Raw genomic sequence first — 24,495 nt, forward strand, 5'->3', positions numbered from 1 at the left:
CACTCTCCTCCTCTCCCCAATACCATCTATTCCTTTCTGTCAACCACTTTTAGCTGTGTGAAGATGTACACACAACTACACTCACACACACACAGAGGTGCTGCTCGGCCTCACAGCACCCGCAGCTGCCACCCATTCCCCATCTAGGCCGCCTCCTCCTTTACTAGTCCTTTTAGGACAGGGCTTACCTACACTGCCTCCATTCCTCATTTCAGCCTGGGCCATGGGGAGTCTATCACCATGGAAACAGCTACCATCACTAGGGTCCCCCACGAGGCTGTATCTAGCAGTCAGTTCCCTGTCCCCACCTCCCTGGGCCTCCAGGTAGTGTATGTACTACTATCTGAGCCTTCCCTCCATGGACAGCCTACCTTTGGCCTCTAGGACTCCATTTGGCTTCGGGTATCATTCCTTTTGTGTCTCCCTTCTCAGACTCGTCACCTTCTGGATGCTCTTTCCCTTCCTCTATTCTCCATCTCCCCAGGTAACCCCATCTAGTCAGAGAGTCAAACTGTATCCACACACTGACAAGTCCAGTGTGTCTATTCCAGCTCAAGCCTGCCCCTTTGAGAGCCAGGCTAAGGTACCCATTGCCGATGCCTCCCTGAACATCCTCATGAGGATGAAGGACTGTGCTCTCAAATTCACATGCTCCCCACTGGCCCCAGGGTGAGATCTCCTCTCTCCTAACTTGGTTCTTGTGTTCAGCTCTGCCTGCCACATGCCCAGACGTTACGGGGGGCACACTCCAGGTAACCACATTTCATTTCAACCTTCCTTGTTCTCTTGGCAGGAGTCCCAAGGCTCCCACCCCATCCTTGCCATTGCTCTCACAGCTGGCCTCCGGAGGATGCAACATTACCGTAAAAGATCTAAGGGTAACATTGACCTAACACTAGATGTTCCTTTGCACTCTCAATATCCCAAGGTCTTCACTGCCTTGATATCCACCGGTTTACTCCAAAACCCATGTCCCATTCCCCAGGAGAGATGAAGAGATCAGACAAGAGGACATCGAGCAAAAGAGGGCAAAGGCAGCATGGTCAGAGTGAGGGTTCAGATACCTCGCTCACCAACCCTCAGGGAGGAGGAGGAAAGGGTCAGCTAAGCCCACTGCTGAAGGTCAGAAAAGACTGGAAGTGACCCTCGACCTTTGCAAGGTGCAACTCACTGTTGACTTTGACAAAGCAGCTGGCATGGTAGGAGAGGCCCCAGGCTACCTGGGATGGGGCTGGGTAGGAAGGGGAGAGCTGGAGTGATCCAGAGTCAACTGCTCTGGGAGACTTTTGTTTTCTTTCTTTTTTAGATTTTTATTTTATATGTATGAGAAGTGTTTTGCCTGCATGTATGCACATATATCACCTGCAAGCCTGGTACCGGTAGAGGCCAGAAGGGGGCATCAGACACCCTGGAGCTGGAATTTTTGATGCTAGATGGTTGTGAGCCACCATGTTCTGGGAGCCAAACCCAGGTTCTCTGGAAGGATAGCAGGTGCGCTAAACTGCTGAGCCATCTCTCCAACCCCAAGTTTCTTATTTTTATTTCATGTGTATATGTAAGTTTATGTATATATGTGCACCATGTGCATGCCTGGTGCCTGAAGAGGCCAGAAGATTGGCATTGGATGCCCTGGAACTTACAGGCCATTGTGAGCCACCATGTGGAAAATGAACCCAGCAACAAGTGCTCCTAACTGCTGAGCCACCTCTCCACACCAGCTCCAGGAGGGTTATTTTTATGTATTTATTTTTTAAACAAGGAATCAAACCTAGCTATCCAAGGAATGATTCTCGAGTGGACACGAACTTGGGTGTGCTTATTTGAATGATGTGAGGAGCTGGCGGGTTGAGAGGGATAGGCAGGAGCTCTCCTTTGGAACAAAGGTTTTTCCCTGAGCATAGCATCTGGGTCCTTCTGACACAGGCCTATCCGTGAGGGGATGGGTCTGTGAGCCTCCCTCCTCTACCCTTAGGGATTAGGGAGCTCAGCTCACAGTGAGACTGAGGTATCTCTTTCCTGTGTGTCAGTTCCAAGCTGAGGCTGGCTGTCCCTGCTCATGGCCAGCTCTCTGAGGACCTCTCCTAATGGACTGGGACTCCCTGAACCTCACTTATCACTTCCTCAGACCTCAGCACACATAGCCAACCTGGGCAGGGCATGGGCAGCCAGGTACTTCCTATCCATCCCAGGAGTTTCTTCTATGCCAGCCACAGGGCTGAGTTCCCAGCTTCCCTTGCAGCAAAGGCACTTGAGATAGAACAATGTGGTCATTACACTCAGGGAACAATATCACTCTATGTGTGCAAACACTGTTTCACAGAAAGCCCTTCCATAACATTAAGGCAAATGCAGGGTGCTGGATGTGATCAAGCACAGTGCCCGTGGGTGCTCCCAGACATGACCCAGAAAAGGCAGGCTTTGTTCAGGTGTTGAAGTGGCTGGGAACATAGAGAGGGGAGCAGGGGTCAGGAAGTCAGGGCAGTCTGTAGGACTGAACACTGTGTACAACAGAGCCCTGCCCTAGAACCAAGTCTAGAAGAGACTTGAAATGGACTCGCAGAAATCACCCATAGTGTGCAAGCTCAGGGGCTTCGGTGGCTCACAAGACAGTGCTGGTGCTCAGTTTTGACAGTCAGCTGGATTTGGCAAAGGGCAGGGTCCACAGGCAGCAGCAGGTGATGTAAATATGACAGGTTAGACTACTGGATTCTGCAGGTAAGAGCCACAGAAGGCTAAAGAGGCGGAGCCAATGGAAAGACGCTCAGGGGCACTGACATGGGAGGCTGGAAGGCAGGATGCAGAGACAGAGGGAGAAAGAAGTCATTCGGAGTCACTGACTACTTCACAGAGACACCAGAATTTGGGGATTGATTGGAATCCAGGGAGAAGGTGTTGGGACCATTTGGAGTCCTAGCCTCCAGCTGCTCTTCCCTGCCGTGCTGCGTACTTGGCCTTCTGATTTGGGCTACTGAGAGCTGTGTCAAAGTTGTTTACCAGCTCTGCTTCCTGAGCACGTGTTGCCTCGCCTTGAGGATCAGGGGATGAGGTTTTTACCTGTTGACCCAACTGACTGTGTTGGGTATCTAAGCCTCTGTGGTGCTATTCAATAAAGGGCTTCTTTACCAGTGACTAGAGGTGCGTGTCTCTGCTGTGCTGTCTCTGTGTCTTTCAATCTCCAGCCCCTTGCCCGAGGCTCACGAACTGAATGGTATAGCACAAAGAGCGCAGTTGGGCGTCGTGTGCCACAAGGAGGTGTCCGAGGTGATGCTGAGGTTTGAGTGTGACGATTTCATCATCTGAAGTCTGCAGGTCGGGGGAGATGCTATGTCAGGTAGTTTGAATGAGAAGGGCCCCCATATTTGAATGTCTGGTTCCCTGTTGGGGGACTGTTAGGAAGGATGAGGAGGTGTGGCCTTATTGGAGGAGGTGTGTCATTGGAGGTGGGCTCTGAAGTTTTAAAGCCCCACCCAGGCCTAATCCATCCTCCCTTTCTCCCTCCCTTCTTTCACCCCTCTCTGCCTGGTGGCTGGGGATAAGACGTGAGCGCTCAGATACTGCTCCAGCACCATGCTTCCTGCCTGCTGCCATGATGGTCGTGGACTCACCCTCTGAAACTGAAAACAAGTACCAGTCCAATGCTTTGTTCTATAAACTACCTTGGCCATGGTCTATTTACAGCATTAGGAACGTAATTAAGACACTATGAAAGGGAAGCATGGGGCTCGCTTGGCTGAGCTGAGTTTGAGAAGCTGTAGGTCTCCTAGGTGAAGACGTCAGAGGCATCCAAAGCAAGAGTCAGGAGCTTAGGAGTGGGGGCCCAGCGCTGGTCCTAGATGCAGCAGCAACAGTGACGAGAGGGTTGAAGTCAAAGAGTTGGGTGATATCGACACGGGAGACAATCTTGGCCGGAATGAGAGAGTCTCAGTGGTCAAGAGCTCTGACCTGTCTACCTTGTATATAAGATGTCTGTCACACTGTCCTGTCCATTCCACCCAGCCTGACCCTGCAGCTCTGGGAAGTCCTCTGTGACTGCTGTGGACAGTTCAGCTCTTTACATCCCTACCCTGGCAACAGGCTTTGTATTGCTGTCTTGAGCTGGTCCACAGGTATGTTAGGTATTTGTTTGACTACAGTTTGACTAAATGGGTCTGCTATAACTTCTAGCCCAAAGCATCTACAAGGCAGGGATTAAGTCTATCCTCCGTGATGGATCATATAATCGATCAACTGCCAGATGGAAGGTTAAGTAGAAGGGTGAGGGATGTGGCTGGTGATCCAAAGACTCAATGAAGCTGGACACACACAGAACCCCTCGCTCGATGCTTGGCTTTTTAGCTCCTCACGTGAACAGGCTCAGTCTGCACCACGGAGAAAACTAACCAGGAGCCGCTGCATGGAAAACAGACCAGAGTTCCACCAGTGCTGCTGGCTGAATGTTCTAGTTCTCTTCAGGCACAGAGATGACCGAGATTGCTCCTCTCCACAGCTCTCTGGAGTCAGTGGATGAGAGCCGAGAGCCCAGGAGGGGGCATTAGCAGTCAGCACACAGTGTACCGCCCTGCCTTCCGTCCTCTCTGGTCTTTTGCTGGGCTCAGTGAGCAGGCCTCATTGCAGATCCTTCTCCAGTATGTGTTGTGGCGAAACAAGGTGTTACAAGGATTAAGAAAAGAAAGAGAAGAAAGCACCAAGGCTAAGAAAAGAAACTTCAGTGTGAACAGATGATGGGTCTTAAGTATGTTTTCAGGATCCTGTGATTAAGTCACTCTTGGTGACAGGTGAGACTCGGTCAGTCCTGGTCCCATCCATGAGATGCTGGAGGTGTCCCGGATATGTCTCCTTTTCCACGTTAGCAAATACTCCTACAAGGTAACACCCACCCTGTGAAAGGAGAGGGTTCACCAGAAGCAGGGGTAGGAGGCACAGTAGAGCCAGGATAGGGGATTAGTGATGGGGGGCGTGGGATGGGTGGGTAGCTGAGCTAAGGGTGGAAAGGACTTGATTGCTTATACCATGTGCCTCGTTGGAGGAGTGAGGATGACATTTACCCTAGCCAAGAGCACAGGGAGGTGCCTCAGATGGAGACCAAGATCTAGACACAGCCGAGGGACCCATCAGTGTCTATGTGATCAGTTTGTGGGAACCACATCCTTCCTTGGCCTCATGGAGCTTATGACATTGGCACAAGCCTGCTGCCATCCTCTTCACAGAAAGGGAAGATGACACTGGAGATGTGTGTGTGGGGGGGATGTCCGAGTGGGACAGAGGTATGTGGACCTGCTACTTAAAGAAAGGGTGACAGTCTTTGAAAGAGGGAGACTCTGAAACAGTGGGCAGGGCTTAGTGACACCCTGCATGGGACACAAGGAGGAGGACAACATTGACAGGGATTAGGAGGGGCATAGGGGACAAGGGTGATGGTTCATCTTTCAGATGGAGGTGGAGGTGTTCATTAAATAGCTAGATGGCAGGGGGTGACACTTGCTGTGTCCAAGGATTCAGGCTTCTTCAGGAACACAGCAGCATTGGGGTGGGGGGTTGTGATTCAGAACCAGACCTCCCTCTGGAGGAGAATGCCTCTGTGCACACACAGAATGCCCTAAAGGGAAAAGATTCTTGACACCACCAAATACCACATAGCTTCTTAGATCCCAGGCAGTCCTGGAACACCAGGAAGAAGGCACAGCCACCCCTCCTGGAGCTTGGGACCCGGTGACATGAGAGCACACAGCCACATGAGGGCGCTCTAACCAAATGGCAGGCATAGAGAGGAAAAAGGGCAGAGCTCGGAAGCACCTCTAGTTCTTTGGCATTGTGGGTGTGTTCAGGGAGGTTCACCATCTCCTGACCCTGTCCCTGTTAAAACCACTTCCTGCTCCGGAGAGCCCTTCTCGCCACTACAAAAGGACCAACTGGGAAGCAGAGCAGTTTAGTTCTCCATTCCCACTTCCCCAAAGACTCCTACACCTGTCACCGCGTGACCCCATGAATCAGACACTGGCAGGTGCTGGAGAACAAGAGTCCCCAGTGATGGCTCATGCTGTCGGAAGCGCATAGAGATGGAGATTGTATAGACTTGGTATCACCCTAATGACGACAGGGACACAGACACAGGACCCCAAGACAGACACCGTGGTACCTGCTCACAAACACGTGGCCACACAGAACACAAAGCATACAACAAACTTTCACAAAAAGTACATCTGAGACCAGGTTGCCCTTCTGGAGCCTGGGGCATGTGAGGGTCGGGTACAGTGGGGACGTGTCCCAGACTAGCAAGCCCCAAGGCCTGTAACTCAGCAGGTTCTCAAATGAACACCACAGGAAAACAGCCAAAGATGAGACCCCAAACACAGGCAATGAGTCCTGGGCCTGCCAGCGGACAGGGAGGGGAAGAGTGTGAAGGGTGTGTGTCATGACTCTTTGGCACCATGGAGAATGGGATGTGACCAGGGTGGCCTGGGCAGGACAGAGGCAATACACCCTAAAGGAAACAGTAGTCCAGACTGTAGCTGGGGACTTGACATCACCTCCATGCTGGACTGAGAACCTGGACAGAATCTGTGGACACAGGGCTGGAGAAAGACCTTGGCTCCTTCAGCTTTCCACCAAGGATCCCTGCAAAACAGATGGCCTGGGAGTCCCACAATGCTGAGGGGCACTGCGGAAACCACAGGCACCCATGAGCACTGCACGGCCAGGAGCATCTAGCCACCTCTGTGTGTAGGTGGTGGGAGCTCTCCATACAGGAAGCCAACTGCAGACAAGGCATGAACCTTACCCTCCTTCGAAGATCTTGACCCTCGCCGGCTCTCCTCTCTTGGAAGTAGGAGCACTCTCCTCTGCCTTCCCTTGCTTTTCTTCCTTCTCCACTCTAGCTGGGTCTTTCTGGCTCTCCGGGGAAAGCAGCGACGGGAGCTGCACCTGGAGAAGAGGACAAAACCAAGATCGGTTAACCTTGCATTCTGGGTCAAGTGCAAAATCACACCTGCCCACATGGCCTTCTGCTTTCCACCCAGTTCCCCTCCACAGATGCAAAGACTGGCCACAAGAGACAAAGTCCCCTTTAAGCTGTATTTTTACCGCCCCCTCTTCCCACAATCCCTTTCCTCCTGAGAGGCACAGTGGGTCTTGGTGTTATGTGCTGGCCTTGGGGCCTATGGGGATATGTCTCTTCACCTTGGTCACCTTAGCACTCAGAATAGCAATCAGAAAGACTAATGCTGAAGAAATAAGTAAAGGCTTGGCTCTTTCTCACAGGTTAGCGCCAAAGCAGCTGACTAGGTTAAGCAAAGCACAGGTCTCCAGTTTCCAGCACTAGTTCACCCAAGCCAGCACCAAAGACCAGGAACTACAGACCCTCAGCACCCAGAACCAGGCTGAGGGATCAAGGTTTCCACTCTCGGTAGAGCAATGGACCTCAGTGAGACCTGACTCTGTAGGGAGGGCTGACATTGTACTTCTCAGCATTGTCCAGTGTCCCGAGACTATACTCTCTAAATCTGAGGTGGGGGAAGGTACACCTTTACACAGGGTGCTGGCACCCAGCAAAAGGATACCTGGCTGGGAACGAGGGGAAGTAAGTTCCAGGGCCAAACGGATCCCAGCTAAGCCAGGTTTCCCAATGCTTAGATAAACGACTTTCAGAATGGCTAGGGGAAGACAGCAGCTACAAGGTGACAGCCATCAGTCGAGTTTGCAGAAGAACGATAGCCAGGCACAGGTTGGGTGGTGCTGGGGGTGGGAGTGATCCTCCCATCACTGCAGGCACGCAAGTGAAGGGGGGGGGTGGCTTGTAGCAAGGCCTCCGTTTGCAGATCATGCAGTTATGTTAATGTGTGATATTTGTGAGCTTTGGGCAGAAAATTTTGAATGAGGTTGACAACTCCAAGGAAATGTCTGCAGGTTTTAGCTCATTTTAGGGAAGTTGCAGGATGAAGAAATGACTGTCACACTCAGAGACAAAAGTCCAACACTCCTTTTGTCTTTTATGCAGTTGACACCTCTCATCAGGGAGGGGGAACAGCTCAGACATGTTCAAAGGCTTTAGGAGTAAGCGCTGGCTCTGCGTCTGATCTTTGCCATTTACTGTGTGGCCCCGTGCAAGTTACTTAGCCTCTCTGAACTTTGATCTCTTTCCCTACTGTACCCTAGTTACGTGTTATGAGAATGAAAATAAAGTTTAGTACAGTATCTGGCACACAGCAGGCACCCCAAAAGTTTTGAGTATAATTACGCTAGCATCTTGGCAGTAGCCACAGTTTATGGTAGTTACAGCAAAAGTGGAAATTCTGCTCAGAGATGTCTGTGCACTTACAAAGACATCAGAGAATAAATTTGGAAAATAGTTTGTGAAGAATTTCCAGGGCACCTCTGATTGAACTCTCACCCTTGCGATGAAGGCAGAAAGCAGGATCCTTCAGGAAGCTGCAGACCCAGGTCTGCTCCCAGGGCTATGATGGAGTCAGGGTTCCAGTTTCTGTGTGGTATTTGGTCAAAGCACCTGGCTAGGATGGTTTCTTGTGAACATCATGTGTCATTGAATTTGCAATTATCTTTCAAAAGTTTCATTCCTCCAGTAACTAAAACATGAAATAGATTAACTCTTTGCAGCCAGATAGGTCTGGGTTCAAATTCTGGATTTGTCAAATGTTTGCCCCAGGTTCTTGACCACTTTCAGCCTCTGACCCCAGATTCCCTCATCTGTAGAATGGAAGTGATGCTGCTTTCCAGGGTGAGGTGAGCAGTGTCTGGGGCCCAGGGTCCCAGGGTCCAGTACAGGGCTTGGCACCAAACAAGCCCACCGGTCACTCCACAAATTCCAGGTCTGGTTTGAATGTGAAAGGTCCTCATATCAGGCAGTGATGTTGTTTGGGCAGGTTGTCCAACCTTTGAGGTAGACCCTCACTGGAGGATGTAGGTGGCTGTGGAGAAGACCTTGAGGGATTTATAGTCTGGCTCTACTTCTTATACACCCTCTGCTTTCTGAGCATGGAGGTAATGCAACTATCCAGCTTCCATATGCCTTTCCTGCCACGGTGAATTGTGTCATCCTGAAACAATGAACCCGAATAGATCTTTTCTCTTTTAAACTGCTTGTGTAAGGGTATTTTGTCACCCTAGGCTAGCACAAGGTCACAGCCTAGCCTTGCCTGTATAACGTGTTGTGTTCTTATGCAAATTGAAATTGGTGAATTTCAAAGTTGTTAAATTAGTTGGGAAACTTTATTGCATAGCTCCTGAAGTAGTCTACATCAGAGGCAATGAAGGAATAAATATGAGCGGCTACTCTGTAGCACAGATGGCTCAAACTGTGAGTGATACTGCCTCCTGCAGGTGGAGAGGTGTACTGCAATCCAATTCTATGTACCATCCTACAGAAAAGGGACTATTTCAGGAGTGTTTGTTTCAAATGTGGAAATGGGATGATTTTAAGGGGTAGTAGAGGATAAAAACAGTAGATACAGATAAAATAAAAAAAATTGAAAGAGAATAGTAGGGCAAGGGAGAACCCCATGGGAAAGGGCTAGAATATAGTTCTACAATTGGCAAAAGCATCCTACCAATAAAATTTCCCAACTATGTCCTTTGGAGAATTGCTCTTTACCTTGCTGAGACTGAACTTTTTATTTTACATTAGAAGCTTGTAGGAAAGTAGGGAGATAACATTATTCCAATTATATTAGGAACATGAGAGCAGAGAAACTCAATGGATATGTTTTCTTATAAAGTCTTTACTCCCAGAGAGAAAAATCTCCTCCTCCACACCAAACTGGCTTCAATTCTACAAATTTAGAATGAAGACAATGTGACTTTAAAAGCTCAGCACAAGCGTTGGCATTTGAAGACTAGACCAAGAATGAACTTACCTCTGTCATACGGGGCTTTCGGGAACTGGATGGCACCAGCCTTCCTGCCTCAGGATGTGGAGCTGTGGCCATGGTGTATGTCTCTTTGCTCACTTTCTGCTTAGATCTCAGAAGGGACAAAGCAGCTTTAGTGGAAACCCCTGGAAGGTTGGGGTTGTACAAACTTATGCACCAACCAGCGTAAACAGAGGACCTCCTATCTGCATGCTGGATGTGATTTGGCTTAATGTAGTTTAAATAGCACCAACTGACATTAGTGGTCGTGTGGAGGCTGGGGAACTGCAGTACCTTCTTTGAGTCTGTACCTTCTTGCAATTTGGCTGGTTTCAGGGAAGTATCTGACAGAGGCAGAGAGCAAGGGGGTGCCAGGGGAGGGAGGTCAGGCTGTTCCTTTGGATCTTCTTTCTTTATACTCAGTGGAGGCACTCCTCTCCGGTGAGCTTTGCTAGATGGTTGAGCATATTCCTTCAAAGCTTCCGAGCCTGGGGCTGCCCCATGGGGCAACGTGGGATGAGAAAGGGGAGAAAGCTCTTTTGGGTCAGATGGATCTGAAGGCAAACTGGACAGTGTTTCTGCCTCCCTCCTGCTCTGGCCTTGGCTGCCCACATAGGGCTTCTCTGTCCTCTGCCTGTCCTCTGAACCGGTCAGCACCACACTGCAGGTGCTCACCAGCTCCAGTTTTTCATCTGCCTTGGAAGCCTCTTCCTCCTTTACCCTTTTCTGCTGCTGGGTTTCCATGGTAAGTTCAAGACTGCCAGCTGGAGAGAGGACACGCTTGCTTCCGCCGGCTGTGGATGAGCACCCCTCGAGGCTCAGAATGCCCTCGGAGGACAGTGAGGTGCCTTTCCTTCCAGGCACTCTCAGATAGGGTGTCTGGAAGCCTCTGCTTTGCTCCTTGCTCGTGCTAGATGGCCCAGGCCCAGCTTCGTAGACATCAGTCCCACACACAGTCATCTCTTTGGAAGGTGGCTCCTCATACTTGGTAAGAGCCATACTTGCTGAGCTTCCTTGAGACTGGGTGACCAAGATCTGAGACAAGGTGGTGTACATGGCACTCCCATAGGATGGCATGTGGGTCTGGATGCGGACGGGAACAACCAGGGACACCATAGCATCCGGACAGGCAGGCAGGGCCAATGTTGGGGCTGATGTGGGAGCTGGGGAGGTAGCTGGTGGAGTCCCAGGGGGCAGCTGGATGGCACTGCTGTATTCTGTGCTGCTGGAGGGGCCAGAAGGTCCGGTTGCTAGAGGGGCCAAGCTGGTTTTGATCGGGGGCAGGTGGCTTTCTATTTCACCGGGAAGCTGCAATGCAAACTGGGATTGCAGAGGCAGAAAATAGCCAGAGAGGGTTGAGGAGGCAGGGCATGGCATGGGGAGGAAGGAAGGGGGCTGCCGGAAGGGGATATCTGCAGGGTGAGGCAGGAGCTGGGGGACATGGAGCTGGCTGGGGTGCAGCACGGTAGGCTGCAGAGGAAGTGGTGGGGCTTGGAACAAGGAAGGTGGGAGTGGGGGCATGGAGTATGGAGGGGAGAGGAGGCCAGCCATTGCTTGAGTGGGGAAGAACTCAGAGGACTGCTCTTGCTCCTGAGGCAAGAGGTGCTGAAAGGAGAAGAGGGAGACTGGTGGGGGCAATTGGGTGCCAGGAGGTCGGAACACTTGCAGGGCTTCTGTGTAGGGTGGGTTTGACCCCAGTGGGGGCCTCTCTTGTATCTGGCTCTTTCCTCCTGAGGGCCCACCTTGTGTGGTAGCCATGGAGATCTGGGGCATGGAGCTTTTGGTGGAAGGCTTGCTGGCTGAGGGCTCCTCACTGCTCTCTTGTTTGCCCTTGGGGGTAACCTCCAGCTCTGCTTCCAGAGGTCTGTTGAGGGAGGCCTGTCTCACCAGGAAGCATTTTCTTCTTTCTGGCGGGGCGGTTTGGGGTGGCGGAGCTGCAGGCAATGGTACAGATGGTCCAGTCGGGGACAAGCTGCCATAGTCAAAGGATTTGCTTCGGGTCTCAGTCATGTGTGAGGAATGGGGCACGTTGGGGCTCTGCTCTGAGGCTGACCTTCGCATCTCTCGGGCATGCGGGTGGTGGCTGGGGACAGTCAGCATGTGGGTGCCCAAGGGTTTGGAACGTGTGTCTAATGAGGGCCCAGGGGTTTCAGCTTTTCCGTGATCCTCTCTATCAAATGAAGCCGAGCGGCTGGAGCCACTCAGAGAGATGCTGCTCTCCTGGCTGGGGCTTCGAGACAGGGGCACAGAAGATTCGAAGCTGGACTCCCCTGAGGACTGTGCCATCTCGGCTAAGCGGAGTCTCTTTTTCTTGGGTGGCAGCTTCTCCGCTGGGAGCTGTGCCAGCGTCTGGCTACGCTGGGGCCACTGGAATTCCTCTGTCTTCTCGGGCTCTTTTGGGGGTGGCTCAGGCTCTGTGTCTGGCCTGTCAGGCTCTTCTGTTACCAGGATCTCTGGAACTTGAATGTTGGGCTGGCGGACCAACCTCGGCTGCAGGGAGTGAGCGGAGCGTCCATGTGGGGCATGCGGGGCAGGTGGCGGGGATGAGAACTGGGCCAGGGGCTTGTCTTCTTCCAGGCTGCTCGGCTGCTCCAGTGGGTCAGATTTCTCAAAGGAGCTGGTGTGCTGGATGACGGAAATTTCTTTGGACATTGTTCTCCTCTCCTTTCCTGGTTCTGATCCAGTCCCTGGCTTGGGAGTCCTTGGCTGGAAGCTCGTGGGTCCCTCTAAGGAGGGAACTGATTTGCTTGGTTCTGCTGGTGACTTGGTGGACTCCAGGGGAGGGTGACGAGCTGGGTCTGATGGGCCAGGACTGCCATAGGCAGGTGGCTCCTCCTCATCCCCAAGGCTCTTTTCCTTCCGTCTTTTTCTCAGTGGAGTGAGTTCCAGGGTGGCCCCCAGTTTGTAATGCATCATCTGGGACCAAGGCTCAGGCTCAGCCTGAGTCTTTTCAACCTCGTGAGCACCTACAGAGTGGGCTTTTGTGATCTGGAGCTCAGAGCAGTAGTACTTCTTATGGGCTTCGTAATTCTCTCTCTTTTTGTACCGAGCACCACAGATGGTACATTCATAGCTCACGCCTTTCGTTTTCAACCCTTTCTTGGTCTTTTTGGTAAGGTCGCTTTCCTTGGATTCTGGTTCATCAGAGGGCTTGGAGGTGGGGTCTTTGCTGCTGGGTCCAGGCTCCTCGGCACTGTACTCACTTCCCAAAGGTAGTTCAATGGCTGGCTGGCGTTTCAGCATCCGTGGGTGGGAGGTAAACATGGGACTGCTGCGAGTGGGGGCTTCGGGGTCAGCAATGTGGTCATCGAAGGAGTAGCTCCCACGGAAGGTGTGGTGGGGGGTGCTGATGGTGCAGGCGGCAGAAGGCATTGAGTGGCTTCTCAGGAGAGGCACGGGGTGCGTGGAGCTGGGCGGGTGCTGGAGGCTCAGCAGCGATTGTTCCGGCTTCGTCTTTTCCCCATGGGATGATAGTGACTCCCGGTAGAGGCTGGATTTCGGGGACTCCACGCTGCTGCGCCTGGTCAGAGAACTTCTCCTGGGCTTCACACTGTCAATCTCGCTGGTGTCTACCACGGCCTCATTGATGGTGATGAGCTTGGTGATGTGTTCAATCACCTGTGTCCGGGGTACAGACAAAGGCACCAAGCTGGGCTTGTCTTCAGCAGACAGGGGCAGGAGGGGCTGGGTGGAGGAGGATGCCAGCATGGAGGTCCGCTGTCCAATCCGCCCACACTTGCCGAAGATGATCTCCGCATAGGATTTGGCATTGGTGTTGGGGGGGCTGACCTGCTGCTCAGCGCTCTCTGAGCGTGAGAAATACCCCGACTCTGTGCTGCCTTTGCTCCCTGGGCTCAGGAACGTCTGCTCCTCAATCAGCTTCTTCCTCTCGCTCAGGCGGAGTGCCAGCTTCTGTTTGATCGTGTGTGTGTCTTCCGGTTTATGGGTCAGGGGATGCTCTGATGAGGTTTCTGCAAATGGGGTGGGGTCTTCCAACGATGGTGCAGCGCTTGACTGGGACAGGGAGCAGCGTTCCTGGCTGGAACTCTGGCTCCCAGAGCTGTATAAGCCACTTGAGAGCAGGGGATGCTTAGGTTTGGGGAGAACCTCTGTGGGGGGACCTGACGTGGTACCAGTTTCCTCCTCGGAGTCTGTGCTTTCTCCCTCGGTGGGCTCCTCAAACTCTTCCCCAGGGATCCTCTCCATCTCCAGCCCAGGCGGGTACATCTCACTGCTGGAGCCGGAAGCCAGGCCGGCTTTGATGCGGTGGGCATGGGACTTCCTGTGCTTATAGAGGTTACTCTTGGTTTTGAAGGAGAAGCCACAGGGGCCGCAGGGATAGGGCCTCTCACCTGTGTGTGAGCGAATGTGCTTCTGAAGCACACTGGGCTTGGCACAGGGCCGGCTGCAGTACTGGCAGATATATTTCCCTGGCTTCTGTGGTTTCCTCTCTTTCTTGTGTGCCTCTTCTGTGGGCTTCAGGGAGACCTGGGAGGGACGGGGCACAAAGACCTTAGGGATGCCAGGCAGGTCCTCGGGAGGAAGAATGGAAGCATGGGATGGGAGGAGCTGGCCCTGTGGATGCAGCCCAGGGGCCACAAAGGAGCCTGAGGGTCCAGGTCTCATGGGGTCAACCAGCTGCCACGTGGACCCCTCTAGGAGATGCTCTGGTTTGCCCGGGGACATGAATGCTGGTGTCAGAGGGTGCTGCGGAAGCTGTGAGATGTGGACCGAGGCCTCAATGGAGGGCCTCCGGGGAGGCTTCTGCTGCTGGCCCGTCTTCTCCTGAGAGCCTTCTCTAAGAACCACCGCGGGGCCCGAGAAAGGCTGGGGGGATAGGAGCTCCTGGGTGGCACTCTCTGAGGGAGCAGTGGTGCCACTGCCTGGATATGGGGCGCTGGAAGGAACACTAGTCTGAATAGCCTCTCCTTTGGTCAGCCGCTTCCGGGGACTTCCGTCAGCCTTCTTGGTGCACTTGACGCTTTGTTCAGGATCCATGACCTTCCCAAGACTTCAGATACTACTCAGAGAGTTTGCGGTGGGTCGCATTTATGAATAATCCAAGTGTCCCGAGGTGTCTAGCTTTGGCCACATTGGTCAAGAGCTGTGGAAGTCAACCCCACGATGGATTTGGGGGGGTTGGGCTTTTTATTTCTCCAAGTGTCAGTGGCTGCGAGTGGACTCAGAGCAGGTCCCGGGGTCCACACTGTTCATACTGGTGTGGCATGACCCCCTACTCGGCAGACAGGAAGCACACTGGCATTTTCTGCCTGAGTGTCTGTCTTGAAAACGGCATGAAGGATGTCAGTATTGCCATTGAGTGGGTTTGATTGGCAGTGACAAGTGGCCCCCACAAGTCCCCTGTGTGCTATGTGAACAGCTGAAGGTTGGAGACATGTGTCCTGTCATCTCCAGTCCTGGCTGGAGAGATGCCACACTGGATGCAGTTCTGCTCTGGCCTCTTCTCCTCTTGAGTTCTGTACTGGAGATTAACAGCCTCAGAGGAGAAATCACGATCTTCTGTGGGGAAAAATACACACAACAAAGGAAAGAGATTTACTGAGGTTGTCCACAGACTGGGCAAACGAAGTGCAGGGTTAAGGCTGGCTAAGACCCCCTAAAATTAGCTAGAGACATTATAGCAGGATATAGCACCCCCAGCTCCCATAATGCATCACTGCTTCCACAGAGCCAGTACTTCTGATATTGGTCTTGTGGGGTTCCTGGGGGCTAGAGGCTGGCCCCCCTCATCCCTGCCCTCTGGCCCAGGCACAGTGTGTCTGGGCTTGCCATGTCTCTGATGTGAATCTGGAATAAGGGTAACAGCGGGTGCTGCCTGGACTGCTCCTGTGGCCTGCGGCAGAGTAACAGGAGGAACCGGACAGGATGCTGTTGAGCGGGCAGAGGGATGGTGCCGGAGGGGAGGGGCAGAGGAGGAGCCTGAGGGTGATGGGATGAGCTTCCAAGGTAGGATTGCTAACCATCAGTCTCCCTGGCCTAGATCTGCATACCCTTGAGAAATACTCTATCTCGTGGTTTTGGGGAAAGCAGCTATGGATAGAACTTAACCCACGATGGCAACTCAATCTGGCGGTGACCAGCAGATTGATCCAAACACTCCCCCAGGAAATGGGGAATCTATTTATTTATTTATTTATTTATTTATTTATTTATTTATTTATTTATTTATTTATTTATTATTTTTGGACAGGGTTTCTCTGTATAGCCCTGGCTGTCCTAGAACTCACTCTATAGATCAGACTGGCCACAAACTCAGAGATCTGCCTACCCCTGCCTCCCAAGTGCTGGAATTAAAGGTGTGATACTATCTCCCAGCACTCTGAAGCCTTTTCCTGTCCCCCAAGTGTACCAAGGAAGCCCTAGGTACAGGTCAGAATGGAGGTCCTTGCCATGTCAGGAGGTAAACAGCCTGCTGGTCTGGGTGGACTTCCCAGGTGTGTGTGCTCTTAAGGCTAGCTGAATGTCGGATAGACCGCTTCCCTGGGTTCAGAAGAACTCTCAGAGTCCTTCCCTTCTGGGATGAAGTCGAATTTCAGAGCTACAGGTTGCTGTGACTTCATCTCACACACCCTCCTCTCTTTCCAGATGAGACAACTGTGGTCCAGCCAAGGAAGGTGGCTCACCAAAGCCCTGACTCTTGTTTACTTGTTGCTTTTTGCTTTTGGTGATGCTGGGGATCAAGTCTAGGGCTCTGCACACACTAAACAAGCACTGTTGACCACTGAGCCACATCCCAGCCCTTGATTTCTTTCTTTCTTCCTTTCTTTTTGAAACAAGATCTTGATATGTAGCTCAGGCTGGCCTTGAATTTACAATCCTTCTGCCTTAACTTCCAGAGTACAGGGACCTCTCTGTGCCCAGCAAGTTTTAGACTGTAAAAGACAATGCCTCCAAGACAGAGTTTATCCCTGGTACCTTTCTCCTGTGTTATCCAGCCCATCCTCCTGTCAGAATTTCTCTGCTTCTGTCTTCTAAAAGTGTGCCCTGCCCCTGGCACCCTGAGCCAGCTTCCCTCCATCTACAGACACACTGCATTTCCACAGAGGATGAACAATTCCTCAGGGCTCAACTGCCTGTCAGATGGCGGGGGTCAGAGCCTGGTTTCTGCTGTGGGAGGCACCGGGCTATCTTTTAGCTAAACATCACATCTTATAAGTCTACTCCTTTTGTGTTTTCCAAGTCTCCATTCGGCAAAGAGTTTAAGGTAATTACAATAATCTATAATTAAATAATAACCACAAATAATAAACCATGAGTTAGGGTTGGGAGAGTAAAAAGAACCAGCCATAAATGCTTACAGAATTTATATAGTTCAGCTATGCATTTTCATATGCTCTTCCTGGTGGTCATGGAGAAAGGGGAAATGTGATCCAGTATAGAGAGGAAGCCATAGAGAAAGAGAGAGCTAAGTTCCTTGCAAGGGCTGCTAGGAAAGACCCCTTTCATGTGACACTTGAGCCAGGGCAGGAAGATGTAGGTCATCTCTGTCTTCAATGACATCCTTCTAGCAAATGCAGTGATCACCACAACTCAGTAAGGGGTATTTTTCAAGGACTTAAATCCCTATCTCAAACAGCAGAGTTCTAGAGACGAGGGGACCAAGGGATGCAAAGATTATGGAGTTTGTCCTAAGAGCCACACAATTTGGTGGCAATGCCAGGCTTGTTCCCACTGCAGTAATGTTCCCTGTGGCTCTTATGAGGAGGGGGTACTGAAGCCCAGGGCTCCCTGCTGATCCACAGGACAGCAGTGGGTCTGCAGCAAGGAGCGTGGGGGTGGGTAGAGTCTGAACAGCAGCCCTGGCTTCTCTACTTCTGTCTGAACTTCACTGTGGTGCTGGAGGGGAAGTGGAGAGTCTGGCTAAGGTCGGGCCTCATCCTGGTGGCACACTGCCCTGCTTCTCTGTCTGAATGAATGGAGGCTGAAGTAACCTGAGCTTCCAGCTTCAGAGGAGGGCTATGCTGCATGCGGTACGGGGGAGACTTGCTCTCTGGGCTGGGTCTTCCAGCCTTGTTCACTGTGTGTTCTGGGGAGGTGTGGCCAGGCCTCTGGGTGCTGTGTGGTGGTAAAGGAATGATTATTTCTGTCTCTTTATCCTTTGGCACAAGGACTTGCGAATTCAAGCTGGTGATAAGCATTGCTTCTCCCACCGGAGGGAGACCCTGCAGCATGCCTGGAAGTGAGGGGGCAGCTGGCAGTGGGGGACACATTGTCTGGTCCTGCACTTTCCTTTTATTCAGCCACAGGGCTATCCAGGGGCAGGCAGTCGGGGCTGGGATCTGGTGTGATTCTCAGGACTGGGGATAAAGAAGAGGATGCCGAGAGAAAGAGATGACTTTGGGTCCATCAGGTTTCTCATTGGGACTACCTAGCCTGCCTAGGTCATTAACTAGCCCATATCAGGGGCTGGACCAGGTCCCTTCCTAAGCCAGTTAGGCCACTGCCACTGTCAGGACACCAGCTAGTATCTACATCAGGCTCCAGGATGAGGTGCTAGGGCCACTGCCCAAGTGAGATTAAGTTGAGGTAAGATGAAGGCAGAAACTTCATACCCAGGAAGATGTTATGTGATGTATGATGTCCTTCTGTGTGTTGTGACTATGTGTTTCTCTATTGGCTGATGAATAAAGTTGTTTCAGCCAATGGCTAGGCAGAATATATCTAGGTGGGAAATCAAAATAAAGATAGGGAGAGAAGGTAGAGTCTGAGAGATGTCATGTAGTCACCTGGGGAAGTGAGATGCCACTGATAAGCCACAACCATGTGATGATACATAGATTAATAGGAATGGGTTAATTTATAAGAGCAAGCTAGCCAGTAAGAAGCCTAAGCCATTAGCCAAACAACTATAACTGATATTAGGCCTCAGAGTGGTTGCTTCATAAGCGGCTGTGGGGACCCTGTGGGCAGAGAGAAACTGGTCCAGTGGGACCAGAGGGACAGAGAAAAATCTCCACCCAGCTCTGCAAACTCAACCATAGACTTGGAGTTTCTAAGAAGATTCTTTGCTAGTAACTAACTTACCTTGCTTCACGGTATACCAAAGTGTGGTCACAAATTTCACCACTAGTCAATAAAACATGCTGATGTCAGATCATGAAAGAGAATCTTTCCACTTTCAGTAGCTGAGAACCCAGGACTCAAGACCACAGGCTGGACAGGATGTGAGCAGTAAACATCCTTGCTTCATGACACACCATATTATCCGTGTCCCCTAAAGACATCTGTGTGGTGTTTGTGTTCACACACACACACACACACACACACACACACACGCACGCACGCACGCACGGGGGGGGGAGTCTGAGTATAGCTCCGCACTCATGAGGTAAGATGGCAGGGCAGACATGAGGATGTTGGCCTGGAGAATCACAGTGAGGTGCTAAGAGAGCCGCAGAAGGAAGCTATCAGAGTGAGGTCAGTGAACAGCTCACTCTGCAGCGTCCTCCCGTCTCAGACCCCAGAGTAACAAGCTGGTCGACTAGGACTACAGTTCCCCAGACGATGAACAAAAGAAACCTTTCCTCTTTCAGCCTGAAAGCTTTAACCTCAGGTAATGTGTTATAATAAAGCAAAACTGACTGATCATTAACCTCGGAGCGTTGAGTCATGAGGACCATGTTTGTTCCTATAATAATATGGGGGGGGGTGACTCTTAACAACTTCCTGAGGACAAGTCTTCTCTGACTTCTATTTTTTAAAATTCACTTCTCATGTAATTCTGAGATCTAGAGAAAGCACTTTTCATTTCTGAGCACCGATCAAACACCACAACCTGTTTGTACAGGGGAAGTGCAGGAAATCCTAGGGGAGTTGTGTCTGGTTGAGACCTGCCTTCCTGGGAGATCCAGGGACCAAGTGAAACTATCATCAGAGAGGTTGAAGTCTCTGGTGGCATCCACGGAGAAACCAGAAACAAGGTTCGCAGCCATTATGAAGCAAGGATGAAGCCAGAGCTCGCTGGCCTGCTTAGGTCACCCTGGGATACTGGTACAGTAATAAGAGGCAGGGATGGCATACACCCAGGTTCTGAGTCTGGACTGAGCTGCAAATTCCTGTTCATGTCAGGACTGTTCTTAGGGATTTGAGTAAAGCAATTCATCTATTCTTCACAACACCCCGCCACCAAGCTGCCTTTGCCGTGTCTGACTTACATGTTAGGAAACGGAGGCACAAAACCACACTTCCTAGTAGCAGAGCCCACATCTAAGTCAGGGCCATCAGGTGCCTTCTGCAGTGGAGACTGTGGAGCCTGGGCCACGCAGCCTTGCAGACAGGGCTCACCTCTGAATCCAAGCGTTAACTCAGAGGGCCAAGCTTTCCACTCCCAGCAGCCTCTCTTCCCGCCACGAGGGCTGGCCTTGTTAAGAACTTCTTTGTGTTTTCTTTGTGTCTACCATGCTATGTCTTGCTCCTGTGATGCTGAAAAGGAGCCAGCACTGGGTCCGCAGCTCATCTCAGCAAGGGCCTGGTGAAGCCCGAATGCCTGGGGCTAATTCACCGACAAGGTTGCCTATTGTTATCTATCTAGTTAGCATACCACCCTCCTAGCTTGTCATTTATTTATATCTGCCTTTTCCAGAAGCATCCAAAGCGATGTCTGGACACCTGAGAGAACACAGTGGGCATTTGTGAACTTAAGTCAGTCTATTTTATCTTCAGTGAGCCAGGAAGTGCTAGTGAGGAGACCCCGGGGGAAAAAAGAGCCCGTCAGGAGACTGGGTCAGACTCCTGTCTTCTGGCCACTGTGCTCTGCTAGGATCTCTGCCTGGAATAGACCTGGATTCCACAAGCCTGCATGCGTGTCAGCTTCCAGCAGGCCTCCAGCTGTCTTTTGACCACATTTTGTTTAAGTGACAGTGGTACAAAAGGCACACCCATCCACAAGTTGCCTAGGTAGTTAGGGTTCTTCTGTCTATCACGAAGGGCAATATATATAGAATGTGCTAGAACAGGGCTGGTGGTGAGATGGCTCATTGGGCAAGGGTGTTTGCTGCCAAGTCAGATGACCTGAGGTCAATTTCTGGTAGAAGGAGAGAACGAACATCAACACAGTGTCCTCTGATGTTCACATATGTACCATGACACACATGTGCCCACACATACGTACACACAGTAGACAGATAAATGCAAAAGTTTTTAATTAAGAAAAGAACACACGACATTTATCATACACAAGCATGCCACAGAGAGGCAGGTGCACACACACAGAAACAGGCATGAAGGTGGATGCATGCACATAGAAGCACACACATTCTGTAAGTATCTAGGAAGGCAGGTCACCGATGTTCACTGCGCATCCCCACAGTGAACAAGGGCACTGTCTACAGTCTGTCTTCCCACCTGTGAGGCAGGTGGTGGACATCATATCACTGGCTACCAATAAGCTCATGAAAAGATGCCTAACATCACTGATTATTAGAGAAAAGGAACTCAAGCCCAGAACCCAGTACCATCTCACTCATGTTAGTTAACGGCTCTTTTATCAAGAAAGAAAGGAAGAGGGTGAAATGGCTCAGTGGGTGAAGTGCTTGCTGAGTGCAGGTCCCGAGCACCTGTATAGATGTCAGGCAGGCTGCCTATAATCCCAGAACTCAGGAGGTAGACAGAAGACCCTCAGAGCAAGCCAGGGTGAGCTAGACTACCCCAATATGCAAGCTCTGGGTTCAAGAGGGAGACCATGCCTCAACATACACAGTGGGAGTGATCAAGAAAGACACCCGATATCAACCGTAGGCTTCTACATGCACACACACCTGCACATACGTAGGTGCCCACCTACATGTGAACACACGTACATGCATTCATACATATAAAAAGCATTGACAAGAATGCAGAGAAACTCTGAAATTGTTATGCACTGTTAGGAATGAATGGTTCAGCTTATATAGAAAACAGAGTGGCAAAATATTAAACACAGAGCATAGGGCTGGCGAGATGGCTCAGTGGGTAAAGGCACTTGCTGCCAAGCCTAATAACTTGAGTTCAATCCCTGGTATCCACGTGATATAAGAAAAGTGACTTGTACAAGTGGTCCTCTGGTCTTCACATGTGCATGTATAGATTCACGAGTGTGTGTGTACACGTGCACTGGAAATCCAAACTCAGGTTTGTGATGCAAGCATTTTACCCATGGAGTCATACCCCGAGCCCCCCAAAACAGACATGCTTTTAATAGGAACAAGAAGGAGCTATCTTAACAGCCAGCCCACGTATGGTGTGAAACTTTTATCCTGTGTGACTATAAGACCCAATTTTAGGTTTTACATTTAAGTCTTTAATCCACTCTGGGTTGTTTTCACAGGTGTGGTGTAAGTAAGGATTCAGTTTCATTCTTTCGTGTGTGAGTATCCCACCCCACATCTATACTGCGTGTTCTCGGTGCTCTTGTTGAAAGACAGTTGATAGTAAATGTGTGGTTTTATTTTGGAACCTCTTCCTGTTTCACTGGTCTATATGCCTCATACTGTACTGCTTTGATTACTGTAGCTTTATAATATAATTTGCAACTAGGAGGTGTGATGATTCCAGTTTTTTAATTCTTCCTCAGGATTTAGTTATTCATAGGGTTTTTGTGGTTCTATATGTACTGTTAAGTTTTTTTTTCTCTTTCTGTAAAAGCTGTGTTAGTATTTTAGGGTCTGCACTAAATTTGTAGATTGCTTTGGACAGTATGGAGATTTAATAGCATTAATTCTTCCAGTCCACGAACATGAGATGCCTTTCCCTCTGTGTCTTTAACTTCCCTACTTCCCTCCCTCCCTCCCTCCCTCCCTCCCTCCCTCCCTCCCTCCCTCCCTCCCTCCCTCCCTCCTTCCCTCCCTCCCTCTCTCTCTCAGTACTACCTGCTGGAGTTGGCTGAAGCCCACCCCTAGCCTCTCAGACAATTTTTGAGACTTCGCTATGTGGGATTTGGCTGCCTTTGTCTAATGGGTTCACCGTGTGGAGAGCAGGAAGGGGCCTAACTAAGGCTTTCTGAAAGAGGGGAGGACGGCAGGCGGTCCAGCTCTTTGCTTTGTTGGTGTTCGGCATGAACTATGCCTGGCATTTCTGGGATGAAAATCTCTTAGATGTCTGGGTTCTGGGCTGTGATGTTTTTGGCTCGGATTCTAGTTACACATTTCATGTGGACCCTATTTTCTTAGACTTCGCATATTTACGGCCCATGGCAGGCTTCCTATCTTGTTTTCAGAGCTGCCGTGATGTCATTCTTTCAAAAATACCTTTCTGTCTCATCATGATGATTCCTAGGGAGAAGCTGGAGCTCCAGCAGGGGACTCCAGCAGGACAGAAGGACTTCTAATGGAGAGACATCATCTCAGAAGTCTGTGGTGTCTCCCTCATGGCACAGCTGATGCTCCCACACCAGGGTCACTATTCTCCTGGCATCCTATGGTCCACGGACAGCATCAGTGATCAGATTGCTCTAGGTGCCCCCGGCTTCCGTCAGGCTGGTCTTCCCTTTTTTTTTTTGTCTCCGGCACAGCCTTTGGAGGAAGCCTATTGGTCAGTGCCATCCTCTGCCCATCACAGGAACTGAGAGCCAGTGTGTTGTCTACACTGAGCATCCTGGGAGAAGGATTTCCCCGCCATGCTCTACACCAGTGGTTCTCAGCCTTCTTAATGCTACAGCTCACTAATACAGTCCCTCATGTTCTTGTGACTCCCCAGCCATATGTAATTTTGCTACTGTTAAGGATTGTAAATATTTTTTGGGGGGATAGAGGTTGGTCAAGGGGGTCGCGACCCATAGGTTGAGAACCACCGCTCTAGAGGCTGATCAAGGCATACCTGATACCCAGTGTCTCCTCAGTTTAGGGCTCTGTAAGGATTATTCTAGGCAGCCTGATTGCCTCACCCTCAAGGCCTCTTCTATGGGGATGAATCTCTAACACCTCTCTCTATTCTCTCTTCTGGTCTGTGTACATTTCGGAGTTCTCCCAACACAAGCTGACCCCACTGGCTGATATGCCCTTCCTCTCTCCCACACATGTGGCAAACTCCTCAATGTCTTTCCTGTCCATCCCATAGGTCAACTTGCTTAGGACATGGTCCCAATAATGTTTGATCAAACATTATTCCAGAAGATTCTGTGAGACTAACATTCAAACCCACAGACTGCATAAAATCGAATACCTCCTATAATGTGGGTGGGCCTTAGGAATAACTGACAGCCTTCATAGGAAAAGGCCGGCTTCTCTAGAGGAGCAGACTGCCTCCGTAGCCTGCTGAGACTCCTGGGGCAGCCCTACACACTGTGGACTGCCAAACCACAACCATAGGAGTCAGCTCCTTAAAGTCAATCTCAGCTTCATTCTCTTCCTCTCCCCCTCCCCCTCCTCCTCCCTCTCTCTCCCATCCCTCCTTCCCTCCCTCCCAGGAGTGTTTAGAGGACTCTGTCTCGAGTGCTCACAGCCACAGTGTCTGGCACAGGTGGAGCTGTTATCATCTCAGGGGCTTCTCATTTATTTTTTCTGCCACAAGCTATAATTTATTTTCTTAACTCATCCGTCCCATTGCCAATGCCGAGCTTAATTTTGCTTATCTATATGGTGTGTGTGTGTGTGCGCGCGCGCGTATGTGTGTGCACATGCTTGTGTGTTTTTGTTCTTTT

The 24,495-nt window shown here is 50.8% G+C and overlaps 2 protein-coding genes across 3 annotated transcripts in view; both read right to left on the minus strand.

Moving 5' to 3' along the window:
* Positions 1 to 24,495, minus strand: part of Foxj3 (forkhead box J3) — an 821,428-nt gene that overhangs the window by 260,568 nt on the left and 536,365 nt on the right. The window lies entirely within an intron of this gene.
* Positions 1 to 24,495, minus strand: part of Hivep3 (HIVEP zinc finger 3) — a 397,655-nt gene that overhangs the window by 25,205 nt on the left and 347,955 nt on the right. For both annotated transcript variants that reach the window (XM_050161425.1, XM_050161426.1), the window contains 2 exons: positions 9,867 to 15,380; positions 6,779 to 6,921 (listed from right to left, as the gene is read on the minus strand). In XM_050161425.1, the coding sequence (XP_050017382.1) occupies positions 6,779 to 6,921; positions 9,867 to 14,858 (5,135 nt within the window). In that variant the 5' untranslated portion in view covers positions 14,859 to 15,380. The remainder of the gene's footprint in view (positions 1 to 6,778; positions 6,922 to 9,866; positions 15,381 to 24,495) is intronic.

This window comes from Alexandromys fortis, unplaced genomic scaffold (genome assembly GCF_014885135.2).
Source record: "Alexandromys fortis isolate MF-2015 unplaced genomic scaffold, M_Fortis_MF-2015_v1.1 scaffold_122, whole genome shotgun sequence".
NCBI classification, from domain to species: Eukaryota; Metazoa; Chordata; class Mammalia; order Rodentia; family Cricetidae; genus Alexandromys; species Alexandromys fortis.